Here is a 13,306-nt window from a genome sequence, read left to right as displayed (position 1 = left end):
ACTGACCGTGTAGCGGCCCACGACCAAACGCAAGAAGGACGAGAACGTTACTGAGACTGCCAAGCGACACAGGGGAGTTAGGCCTCAATCCTGCTGCTCCTGTGCTGCTGCTGCTGCTGCTGCTGCTGTGAGCCCAGCCTGCAGCCACCATGGATCTCACACACACTCCCTGCCCCTAACAGACAGGGAGACAGAGCCTAAATACCCACCCACACTAATCAGCAATTAGACACAGGTGAGGGGGGAGGGAGACAACACCGGGCGACCAGGTGCACACAATCCAGCAACACACATTACGGGAGGGGGAACACCTCTCAAACACAAACATACAACCGAACAGAAATAGACACATACAAACCCAACCAAATGCAGTCACTTGAACAATTAATGCCACCCAACGCTATGATGTCCACACCCCCACATAATTATCTGCACCCGGATTCTTCTTAACCGCTGTCATTCTAGCATAAGCACTTTCGGCGCTCTCGCTAACTCCCCTATCTTGTCAGGCGGAGCCGAGGACCCGACCAGCACCTGCCAGACGATATTTCAATCAACACGGTTCAATCCTTTAATAAATACTATCTCAATAATCAGTATAAAATGTGCAAATAGGCCATGCCAAACGGTACTGTGCAATCACGCTAATAAAGTGCAAAACTGTTCACTAAAGTGCTGAGTTACAAGGCCCGAAGCCATCAGTCCACAGTGACGAAGTTACCTTCGTCACAAGAGTATTTAGAAAAAGAAAGAAAATAATGTGTTAAATGTAGAGGAATGGAGGTAGGCCATTGATCTGATCAGAAGAAAAAAACGAGTGAACAACACAAATGGGGGATGTCGATCCTCGAAAAGGAAACGGTCACAACTCGGCTGGGGTCAGCTTCCTGGTGACAGTTGTCATGGAAACCATAGGACAATGAGACGGCGGGGGGCTGACGATGTCAACAGAGCAAAAATAGATTTGCAAATGGAGGAAGATAAACATGTAAACTTATTTTTGAGGGTGTTTTAATGTAGCTGCCAAACCGAAACTTAATTTAAAAAACTGCATTAACTGTTTATCTCCTGTGCTCAACAACAGATTTTGGATGTTGGAGACATTTTAGAGTAAGTAAGTATACATATAAGTAAAATACTATGTGTATTGTACGTATTTGTCAATTCTGATAAACATCGACAGGGTAAACTTGCACCACCATCATTTGTTCCCTCTTACCAGGACTTTTCCACACTAAGGGAATCAAACCAGCAACCTCACAACCCCACTCCTACAGTCACCTGTCACCTCTGGGTCAGTTGCACAAAGAGTGGCACAACTTGTTTTGATACAAATGTTTTATAAGCCTGAACATTAAGCAAGAAAGCAGGAGGACCGGAAGTCCTTTTTGTCAGATGATTAATGTTACATCATTTCTGTCTCTCGCACACAGAGCCTAAATAACACAGCCAGCATTACCCACATATACTGTAGCATCAAACAGGCTACTGCTGCTGTGATTAGGACAACATGTACAGACCGGGAGAGAGAGAGAGAGAGAGAGAGAGAGAGAGAGAGAGAGAGAGAGAGAGAGAGAGAGTGTGTGTAGTNAGAGCAGAGGAAGAGATGATAATATAGCTTAAATCAGCTGGAAAGCCCTATAAAGTTCCGTACAGGCAAACATTTAAAATTCTTCACGTATGTCAATATTATTTTAAATGTTTGCCTGTACGGAACTTTATAGGGCTTTCCAGCTGATTTAAGCTATATTATCATCTCTTCCTCTGCTCTCTGTCCTTTTGTGTTTTACCTCCACTTTGAAAACTCAAATGTCTTTTTTCCATTCCATAGAGAGAAAATAGGAAAGAGATGTGATTTTATAGAGCAGAAAATAGTAGAATATGAGAACATAGCCAGTTAAAATGTGTTTATGAGCACAAGAATAACACTCGCAGCACTGAAGAAAAACAGTTGTGAACACATTTATATTGTATGATTATTACAGATTACAATATGTGCATGAGATTCTGTCACATTGTTGCCATAGTTATTCCAAACGCGATTAACTCTTACATTTCTTAAAAGATTTCACCCTGGTGGTCGTGAACACTCTGCACCTGGAAACATTTTTTGAAATTATCTGACGCACATGGAGCTGTGCTTTATATGTTTTTGGTTGTGTCTTTTTGTGGCTGAAGGTCAGGTCAATATTTTGTTTGCTTGCGTGTGTTGGGTTTTCTCTGAAAACAAGTTTTAGGTTGTCATGGTGACCACTTGCATCACATAACACGCATGTATGAAATAACATGTTGCTAAGTTAATATTTATAGAAGTCATTTGAATGAAGATTGTATAAAAGGCAGTTTTCTTATTAGAGCCATCTGCCAACTGTTGGATCTGTGTTGTTTAGGTTTTACAGTTTCCCCTCTGCCATCATGCTTCCCTCATTCAGAAATAATTCTATGGACATGTACCACTTCACTGAAATGTAAAGTCAATAAAGAACCTTCGTTTTTAGCTATTTCTGAAGCACAGACCTGTATCTGGATGTCTGTTCTGGGTCAAGTGTATGTGTTTGTGTGTGAACAGATTGAGGTGTGTGTGTGCTGCATGTTATTGAGCTCAGATGAGGCGGCCATGAGGTTTAGTCACATCTTTCATAAGACCCACACACACTCGCTGCCTCCAGAGAGCGGGAGAGTAATAGTCTGTTAATTAGCCTGTTGCTCCCCCGCCTGTGTGTAGGCGTGGGTACGCAGAGTACACTCTCACTCTCTGGGAAGAAAAACAGGTAAACATGTTTCCTCCCACGAATGTTACTGACACCTCCGCGGCAAGATGCATCGCCTTGCCAACCCCAGGTAGTGCCTTTTTGAAAGAGTTGATTGTTAGCATACTACCTTCTACGTCCAACCTTATATGAACAAAGGTAGTGCGGAACAAACATCTTAAGAACGAAGCAGAGGAGCATCATTGTCTTAACAATGTTTAGCAATACAAAAAGATGTGTCACAGGGAAGGAAACTTTCAGCCAGTGAAGCATTTGACAGCTAAAGGCACAGAAAGTCTTCCTTGGAGGTGGAGACCAAACCTTGAGTATGTGTTGTACTTAGATTTCATACAGATCTTTAAATATGTTGCTTTATGTCAGCTTAATAGAAATAACACCTTTCTGTGAACAAAGAAGAGACACAAACTCCAACACTGCATTTTTAAATGGTGTTAAGTTTGGTGTTACCTCTCTTCAGATTGTCTCTCTTGGATGTCATGTCGGTAATGAAGATCTATATGTTTCCCTGGGCCTGTTCCTAAAAGTTTACCTGAAAATGAGTTCTGAAATGGATGTGATTGGATCAGAGAAGCATGAATGTGTGCAACCTGATTAAAGGCTGCACAGAGTGAAGTGTAGGTGGTGAAGCACCAGCTGGTCTACATACTGACAACCCAGACTGCCTGATCATTGTGAGTGTTTGTGTGTCTCTTTGGACGAAAGCATCAGTAAATAATATCTAATAACAACTTCATGTAATAATTGAGTAACTCACCACTTAAACCACCTCTCTACAAACTGAGCTACTCCAGAGAAACAGGTTTCCATCCTGCAGACTCTCATTATCTATTCTCATAATTTTCACATCACTCATGTGGAGTCCCACTAATGTGATTGACAGGAGTTTAATATAATCAGATAGTGGTGGGCCCTTTTTAACGACGTTCAGGAGTGGAGAATATCTGAGTGGGTGCGAGTTTCATCAGATATCACCTTTACAAACCTAAACCCCTAAATATTAGTCTAAAATCATTTCGATTTCATATGCATTTATTTACGCTGCAATGTCATCATTCTCAACAAATCTCAGGCTTTTGTAGCAGTTTAGTATAAAAAAAAAACTCTTATTATACATGCCTCAATAATAGGCATGTATCTAAAATCTCTCAAAATTATATTTTATAACATGGCTGTATGTGGTGGGTGGTATGGGTATCCCAAAATATAGCCAAAACATTATGGTCACTTTTTAGGTATGGAAAATGCGCAGGGTCATCTGAACCTCTGATTAGCACAAGACAACATAAACAAAATGTCCTTGCTTATTTTAAATCTGCATGAGATCTACTAAATATATTTTGTTTACTTAACCATTAAAGTCAGCAGTAAATGTAAACCAGAGGTCCGGTGTTGACTAAAACTATGTTGATGGATTATATTTCCTGTATCTTAAAACAAAAATGTGATTTGTGTTATACTGAGTATATACAAATGAATACCATAACTGTTTCATAACTAAACAATAGAAATAGAAGCGATGGAGTACAATATACCTGTGCACACCTTCACACCTGACCGATGCCCTGTCAGGTGCCACAGTCGGATGCCATGTTGCTCTGCTGGCAGCATGTGTCCCTTCATTTCAAAAGCAGCAGCAGCAGCAGCAGCATATGTGATGTGTTTATTATCAGCTGCAAGTACACAGAGGTGTTATGGTCTGATGCTGCATTACAGGGTAAGGATCTAATTGTTGGTGTTTAAGCCTTTGAATCTGCACACTGCAGGATACACTCGATGATGAAGCTTCAGGTGAAAACTCAGTTAGTGATACGTCTTTATTACTTTGGCCAAGGAAGTGTTTAGTCAGCAGGATTACAGATAGTAATTAAACGTTTTGGAAGTTTGTAGCATAGGCCAAGGAACAAACCCATTGCATTCATTTTAAAGGGGCCCTATTATGCTAATTTTCATGTTAATGTTTGTATTGTGTGCCTCGACTGTGACATGTCTCCATGCTTTAATGTTCAAAAGATCTTTATTCTTCTCATACTGCCTGTGCTTCAGCACCTCTTTTCACCCTCTGTGTGAGACCAGAGCCGAGTCTGCTCTAATTAGTTAGCTGATCGGCTCTGTTGTGATTGGTACAACTGCTTAGAGATGTCCCGCACCCTAAGCCTATCGTGGACATTGTGTTGCAGCGCTAGCCAATAGATGCGCAAGGGTTACTTATTGATGTCACCAGATTACAGAAGTAAACAAAGGAGTCCAATGGAGGTGATTCAGGGAGTCCGGGTTGTGTGGGAGAGAAACTCCCTCTGGCGGGAACGTCGGGACGTTTAGCTTTTGCAGACCATTTACATGCACAAAAACCTATATAACACGCTACAGGAAAGGGAAAACTCCAAAAAGCATAGTAGGGCCCCTTTAATGGAAGTGGGTTTCTAAAACACTGACACCTGAGTATCAATAGTGGTTTCTCTGTGATTAGCGGTTAGGGCTTTGTCAGACAACGTAAAATATTGACTTACCGGTAATCTCCTGCTCTAGTCAGTGTCACAAGTGCTTTTTGTCCCATAAGTTAAGTTAAGGGCCTGAACTCTTCTCAAGCATAGCACAAAAGTACAATATATTGTGAACCAAAATGCTATCCCCTTTTTATTGGTCACAAAGTAGGTTATGTAAAAATTGAAATGTGAGCCTTCCTTTCACACAGGAGGAGGCGTGGCTGGATACCAGAACTGTTGTGGTAGGGCAAAGGTGAATGTTTGTGTGTGTGTGTGTGTGTGTCTGTGTATGATTTGCCACTCAGTCCTCCGCTCCACATTGCTGCTGTCACCGCCTCCTCTTATCTCCTCCCCCACCTCAGTATTTCTCATTCCGCTTACCCCTCCCCCGAGCTCCACAGCAATGTAGGTTACTGTATGTAGCCATGTGAGACTGGGCTATCACCTGTGTGTGTGTGTGTGTGTGTGTGTGTGTGTCACCAACGAGGGTTTAAAGGGGTCTTCAGGTTTGTGTGTGTCACCAACGAGGGTTTAAAGGGGTCTTCAGGTTCACAGGATTGTTCTGAAATTAGTGATCCCCCTTGTTATCACTCATTTCTTAGTTCCTGTTTTTTTTGTATCGTGACTTCATCATTTCATTGGTTAAGTTTTACTATAGTTTACCATTTATTTCCCCTCTTTTATGCATCTTCATCTCACCTATCATGTATATAATTTTCTGGGATTTATTATTCTCCCCATTTCCTCTCCCAACTTCAGCATTGATGGTTTCCGCATTATTATTGTTAGAGCCATAAAGTTATTATTTCGATTAATAATTTGATAAATGATTTAATGATGGAAAATGATTTATATTGCCATGGTGAATATGTTTTGATGAAGTGATTGTTTAGATTTTATATCGTAAATATGATCTGTTTCCGTGTACCTTCCGGTGTGTATTTAAGTGAGGTAATTGAGGACAGCCGGGGTACTCGGAGACCTGATGAGACGGGGAGCGGAACAGTTTTTTGAACGCAAATTGCCGACAGAAATTAGTGTTGCAAATTGGACTGCAAACAAAGTATAGTTTAGTTTATATAGGAAAGCATACCGCCGAAATATTGTTTAAAGATTTGTTATTTTGAGACTATTTAAGTCAATACTTTTTTGTTAATAAATTACATCTTTTTGACTGAAAACCTTCGGCTGCTTATTGTTTTGGATTGCGTGTCGTCAACCCCGCTCTATAGTGGCAAGAGGAAACCCTTGATGCCATTACATCAAGTCAAAAAACTCCGTAAGGAAGAGACACACACCGTTTGGATCACCGGAAAAGAGGGACACACCGGAGCTGAGAGACTGGGCCGGTCGTGAATAAATAAATGGAATAAATGCATATACTCATCGAATGGAATGTCGGACTTGTTAAAGTCTAAAAGGAAATCATAACGGCGATGCACACATTGGAGGAGGATTGTAAATGTTGCTGAAATGAACCGTCTACTGCAATTTCAGTGTTTATGATGTGTTTATTACCATTTACGATGTGTAATACCATCATGTGAAGCCAAACAACAGTCTTTGAATTGTGTATGCTGGGACTATAAAGTAGTATCATATGACTTTATTTATCCTTATTCCCCCGTCTTTCTTATCCTCCCCTCCCAATGTATTTAAAATTGAATATAATTGATATGAGTGCCTCAAGTTTTTCTGTGCATCTTCATATTTTGATAATAGCTGATTTTGGCAGGTTGAAATCGTGATCTCTTTTGTGTATTCCTCCTCGTTCCAAAACGTTTAACTTCAATTTCCTTTAATATATCAGTTTAATATAATTGTATTTCAGTTAATATAAAAAAAGTCCTGATATTCACATGATTACAGTGAAATGACCACAAGTCAACAGGACCAGATGTGACAGTAAACTCTGTTTACCCTCAGTCTGTCCTGTGTCTGTCCACCACTTCCTGGTTGAACCAGTTACCCTTGTTACCTAAGGCAGCCTCTCTGGAGGGGGCGTGGCTTGGTGACATCACACTCACTCCTGTGTCAGTCTGTCATAGGGGGGAGGGAAGAAAGAGAGGGAGGAGGAGGAAGTAGACAGGAAAAGCCGGCACAATAAGGGGGGTTTCCTACAAACGACAGGCTGGGGCAACTTTTAAGACTCATTGTTTTGTAATTGTCCCACTGGCCTTCTGTCCTCGTTGGAGCGCCGGTAAAGCTGGGAAACAAGTCTAGCGCTAGATGTTGAGAACACACACTCTGAAACACTCCCTTTGGAGTGTGTTAGGGGCAGGAAGGAGGAACAGCTGGAGTTTCTAAGAGTGAAAGTGTAGAGGAGGCATGGATGTATCATCAGCTATGACAAAAGACAACTCCAAACCACATGACATGGGTGAGCAGCTTAAATCTTTTACTTGTTCAGTGTGTAAGTTGTTTTCTGTTTAGTCTTTCAAACTTCTACTTACTTATCTCTTTTAGTCCCAATATCTCCTCTGCTGTAGGCCTTTCTGTCAGGGCTGTATGCAGGCACACTGACCTATATGTGTGGCAGTGCCAAGCCTGTGGCCCGGGCAGAACTCAGAGGTTTCATAATGCTTGTTAAGTGGATGAAACATTTTTAAGTTACATTGTCATCTTTTCACGCAGAAATTGGATGAAGCAATGGATTTAGTTTGATCTTTTTTAATTTCATTACGAGTCATTTTTTGCTATAATAAAAGTAGTTTATATTGTTGGCGCAATGCAACATGTAATCCAGGGTGAAGAGTTTTCTGTAACATTTTGTAACATAAGTCCTTTAGTTATTTGGAACATTTTAACATATTTGATTCATTAACTAGAAATCAGATGAATGATGTGTAGTGTCCGTGTTCTTCTGCAGCATTTATTTTCGAGACAAAAAAACGAGTGTTGGTGATACTAAAATACTCCTTATGCAACAGTAGATGAGTATGGAAGCTGTTGTTGTACTTTATTGTACATATTTGTTGTACTATTTTTTACGTTAAGTAACATGCGGAGGTAACAGTTAGTGAGTATTTTTCAATACTTGCCATTGTTTGACAAATTATATTCAAGACTGAATCCAGGGTAAATTAACATCACACTTCTACCATCGAGGATTGTTTAGAGGACCTTGACACACATTTTTGGTACCACATTCCTCCGCTGTGCCCTTCTTTCTGCTATACACACACACACACACACACGCAGTGCGCAGTTGTCTTTCAGGTCAGCTGTGCGTTGCCTCTATTGTATACAGACAACCATGTGGGAGAGGAGGTAATAGTTTGACATATAATTAAAACAATCAAATTCTTCATCCATGGATTTGTGTGAAATGCAACCAGCATCAATCTCATATCAATACTTTCAAATTGTAATTGTGTGTCAATTTTTTAAAATAATTTTCATTTTAAGTAACCAACCCATTTTCAAATGTCATTGAGGAGTTTAAATCTGAGCCTCTTCCTATAATCAATCATTTGTTAACTAACAGACATGCGTGTGTGGGCGGCTGCTTCCGTACATGCTCTGTATTCCTGAGCGTGTTATGGAGGAGTGGCTTTTGCCTAAAAGGGGAGGGAGAATGGGGGATGATCGTCCGTACCAGTCCCCCCTCAGCGGGCCCCGGCTCCAGCATGAAGGGTTATGCAAGTTTTTCAGCTGCCATCTCTTCTGCATGCCTCTACCTCATACTCACACTGCTTTTGAGCAAAGAGGAGCACACAAAGCACCCGAAACATAGCCAGCCAGTCAGTCAGTCAGTCACTGAGGAGATATATATTGAAGGCCAGCAGGGTGTAAAACAAGGCTGAGAGCAGGAGAAAAACACCTCTTTTACTGCCTAGAACAGGAGGCAGTATTGAGAGTTTGACAGGTAGATTGAGAGGAAGAAGGAAAGCAGAGAAGACCCGGCTCTTCTTAACTTGATAACCATGCTGCTCCTGGATGAAACGGAGTCTTTTGCAGGTGAGTGGAATCACCATCATGACCCCAGAGAAAAGGTCGGCGTTGGGATGAATCCCTGACCTCTAGGAAAGGGGTAAAAAAGTTGGCGAGAAATAAGAGATTTGGGAATTGTTTTTAAGTAGGACAGGTTTGAGATGGGGCGATGCTTTGAGTTACAGGAAGAAATGCTTCCTAGAAAGCTGAATAAATACTCACTGTACTTTATATCTAATGAGTGGCATGCGGAGAGTTCATTAATGTGTTAAAGAGGACATGAAGGGGGGCTTTGATATTAAAAACCATCTTAGAAGTGTCTGGAATGTGCAGCAGTAGTTGATTGACGTAAGTTAACATTGTTGTGTAACAGTGGATCCATACCTACTTAAGTTTGCATGCTACGTCGACCTTGCTGTTTTTACTCTCTGAACTTCCATCCCTTCATATTTCTCTCCGCTTCTTCCTCCATCCTTCCTCCCTCTTTGATTTTCTCCCTTTTTTCTGTCGGCCCTCCCTCCATCTTTAAGCCGGTATGTCCCCCGCGTGCCCGGCTGTCTCTCTCTCTCTCATCTTGTTGTTTCCGGCCCGCTCCTCCCATTGGCTGTTACTACGGTTACCTAAACCAATGCCGGTGCGTGATTGGTGGATCCGATCAGCATTGGGCCATGCTGGAAGTGTGAGCATGTGTAGGCAGGAAAACATATCGTTTATCAGACCATGGGTGAGACAAGTAAACGCGTGAGGAGGGAGTCAGAATGCTGTAGTGGCAGTTTATCTGGAAAGATATATCTATTCAAAGAGGGGATTTCTTTTTGGATGTGAAATGCTTTATTTCTTAATGTATTCACATAGCAAAGGCAATACAAAAACCTTTTATCAAAAGAGAGATATCAGTATTAGTAATTAGATTGTAGTATTATATTATACCAACTTTTTCCATAATATTTTAATGCGAGATTGAGTGATTTGTGACATGAATCTACTCTGTTAAAGTTCATGACGGATCGATATAGGTCAATAAATCCTTTCTTTACATGTTTATTGGTTTTTAACTTGTCCCTTTTATCATCAGATAAACCTTTAGATACATCATTAACAGCCCGAAAGTTCAGAGAAATTATAGATTAGCCAGCTGATAAGCAAATAATTGTTACAGTAAAATGCAGTCTGTAGATATAGGACATTGAGTTCTTATAATGTCTCAGCGCATTGGATTCAAAGTTAAAGTCCATTCATTCAGGTGACCTTTAGCTTTAATTCAAGTGTGTTCAATTCTACTTGAGACATATTGTACAATAATTAAAACCCTTTTTATACACGTGGCAAAATGTTAGGGTACTCGAGTAAGTGGAAATGTCAGTTGTAAATTGACCATCCAATGTCTCCCCCAGATGGTTAAACATATGATCAGGTGGAATAAGGTGACTGAAATCTGACCCTAAAAAACTCTTACCTTACCGGTCCTTTACCTGTTGCATTGACCTTAATGTCCAACAGTGTTGTTGGCCCAATAAATTGAAGCCATATGTTAATACTGTTTGAGGGAAAGACCCAGAATAATGAAAGACTAAAAATCTGGACTATAGATGACAAAATCAGATCACGATTTATACTTTTTATTCTATGAATCTTTTGTTCTGGTTTTCCTCGGGGTGCACTGTGTTCAGATGCCTCTCACTGTGTTGGCATGTATTTAGAGGAGCCTTTTATGAAGGAATAACTGATGCCTACATGCTCCTAATTTCCTGGGCTTTGTTCCGGGTGTGTGGCTCGTTGTGAAAAGACACACTAGATGCCTTGTCATCGCCTCAACCGTGTCATGGCGAGTAGTGATAAAGCCTAAAAGAACACGCTGTTCTCCCTCAAAACATTGTGTGGTTGTGTTTTCATCCTGTGAGTACAGTCTGTCCATCAGTCACACACTGCTTATTGTGAAAATAATTGAAAATGAATGTTTTACAGCAGCAACACCTTTTACGGTCACTATAATGAATTCTTTGTTTATTTCCCCCCGCATGCTCTTTTGGGTTGTAATTTGCCTCAGCACGATGCACAGGAACAACCTGTCCATTCTCAGAGCAGCGGCGGGTCGGGCTAAACGCCGGGAACACGTGTATTCTGGCTGCTTTTATAACTCCGCGGCTCAGAGGATCTAGGCTTCACCAGTCCGGCCACATGGCTCTTATTACCACTTCCCCAATGTCGCCTTTATCCAAACGTTTTTTTGCTGCCTTTTTTGTTCTCTTTTAATGTAAATGTTCTCCTTTTTTTTTTAGTTCTCTTTGTTGGGCGATGTCCATTTTTCTTTTTACCTTGCCGCTGCACGATGATGCCCCTCCATTCTCGGACTCTCTTTTTTTTTCTTTCTCACTCCTGGGGCTCTTTAGATTTCATCTCTAACTCTGTTGTGTCTGTACTCCTTTTTGTTCTTGCTCATGAGGACATTTCTGTCTTACCTTAAACAGCCCCCTTTGTCTCTCTCCCACACATTAAATGTCTGCAGAGTATCTTGTTACATTACAGCAGTCTTATGATCAGATGAATGTCATGAGGGTAGAGCCTGTGCCAAGCTGATGCCAGTCACATTATTATACATGGCAGCAAAACCTTTAATTACAACCAGTCATTTTTAAAACAAAATAAAATCCTTTTTAATTTAGCCTTTTTTCCGAATAGCTGTGCCCAAGGAGCTACTAAACACCTTAAAGCGTACTCCACCTTAAGTAGGATCCTCTGAGCCGTTGTTTTTGCTACTTTCCTGGCTTAGCATTTATTCATCAACACATTTTGCACATATGCTGCATTTACAGCTATTACATCCTGCTGACTTCATACGTCAAACACACATTCTCTCTTTTACCGCACTTGTTAGCGATACAAACAACCTACGCACTCCTGAAAAGAGTTTGCTGCTTGTATAACATACGTCATGATTAAACAAAGTCCCCTACTCTCAGTCCCAAAACAAATCCCTCCTTATCTTTCTGACATTCCTCACTTAAATAGTCAGGAACATGCTGTTCATACTTTACATTAAAAGAAAAAAAAAAAGCGACAGTGTACAATGCCAGTCTTAAAACTGGGGGTCGCTTCATATCGCTGCTTAATGTCCGAAACTGAACTTTGATTTCAATACCAGTAAAATAAAACCACTAAGCTATTATTTAATATATTTGTATGGCTGCACTTTGCTTAACCTAGCCATCTAGAAAGCCAAGCCCACCATATCGATTAACATTTTCACAGAGGTTTTTTAGCAACATTCAAAATGAAATTTAAACTACAATTTGTGTAAATATTTATAAGCTTTTATAATTCTAGAGTAAAATACTGTCTGTCAGGCTAATAGATCATATTGGATTATACACTTTATTTTTCTGAGAGGTTGAAAGTACACACAGGGTCCAAAATGCTGCCAACAAGCGTTTATGTAACCGGTTATAATATGACCAGCACAATGGTAATGGCTGGTAGCCTGCAGCCATGTGTATGTGTGTCCTCCTCTTCCTCGTCCTCCTCAGCAGCATTGACACGTTGGCCCACAAACAGAGCGTCCAACCTCCTGCTGCTCTTCGTCCATCACAGTCTTTGTCTGTCTCTTTATTTTTTAAATGCTTGTCTAATCTCTCTATTTCTCTGACACACACACTCAGTGGGAGGGTTTCATAACTCACCTGCCTCGCTCTAATAAAGCAGCCTTAATAACTCATTCAGGTGTGTGTGTGTGTGTGTGTGTGTGTGTGTGTGTGTGTGTGTGTGTGTGTATGTGTGTCCGTGTGTGTGTGTGTGTGTGTGTGTGTGTGTGTGTGTGTGTGTGTGTGTGTGTGTGTGTGTGCTTCGTCACTATGGACTGACGGCTTTGGTTCGGGTGATATTGCACTTTATTAGCGTGATTGCACAGTACAGTTCACATTGTGTATTTGCACATAATTTATACTAATTATTGAAGTAGTGTTCTTTTAACTGATTAAGCCGTATTTATTGAGATGTCATCTGGATGCTGGGATAAGGATGACAGCGGTTGAGATGAATCAGGGTGCAAATAATATGTTGAATGTCTGTGGCTGATGATTGTGTGCACCTGGGGCCCTGGGTTGTCTCCTCCCCCCTCACCTG

At 40.9% G+C, this 13,306-nt stretch overlaps 1 protein-coding gene across 3 annotated transcripts in view; it reads left to right on the top strand.

Moving 5' to 3' along the window:
- The window catches only part of LOC104942032 (helicase ARIP4-like), a 55,149-nt gene that overhangs the window by 4,651 nt on the left and 37,192 nt on the right, over nt 1-13,306 (top strand). The window contains exon 1 of one of the 3 annotated variants that reach the window (XM_010767221.1): nt 7,553-7,634. The exons of 1 other annotated variant lie outside the window; for it this stretch is intronic. In XM_010767221.1, coding sequence (XP_010765523.1) covers nt 7,583-7,634 — 52 coding nt within the window. In that variant the 5' untranslated portion in view covers nt 7,553-7,582. Of the gene's footprint in view, nt 1-7,552; nt 7,635-8,980; nt 9,215-13,306 lie in introns of those variants that run through there. One more of the 3 variants, XM_010767222.1, reaches the window with a different exon arrangement.

Source organism: Notothenia coriiceps, unplaced genomic scaffold (assembly GCF_000735185.1).
Source record: "Notothenia coriiceps isolate Sejong01 unplaced genomic scaffold, NC01 NC01_scaffold00004102, whole genome shotgun sequence".
Taxonomy (NCBI): domain Eukaryota; kingdom Metazoa; phylum Chordata; class Actinopteri; order Perciformes; family Nototheniidae; genus Notothenia; species Notothenia coriiceps.
This window is presented reverse-complemented; position numbering and strand designations above follow the sequence as displayed.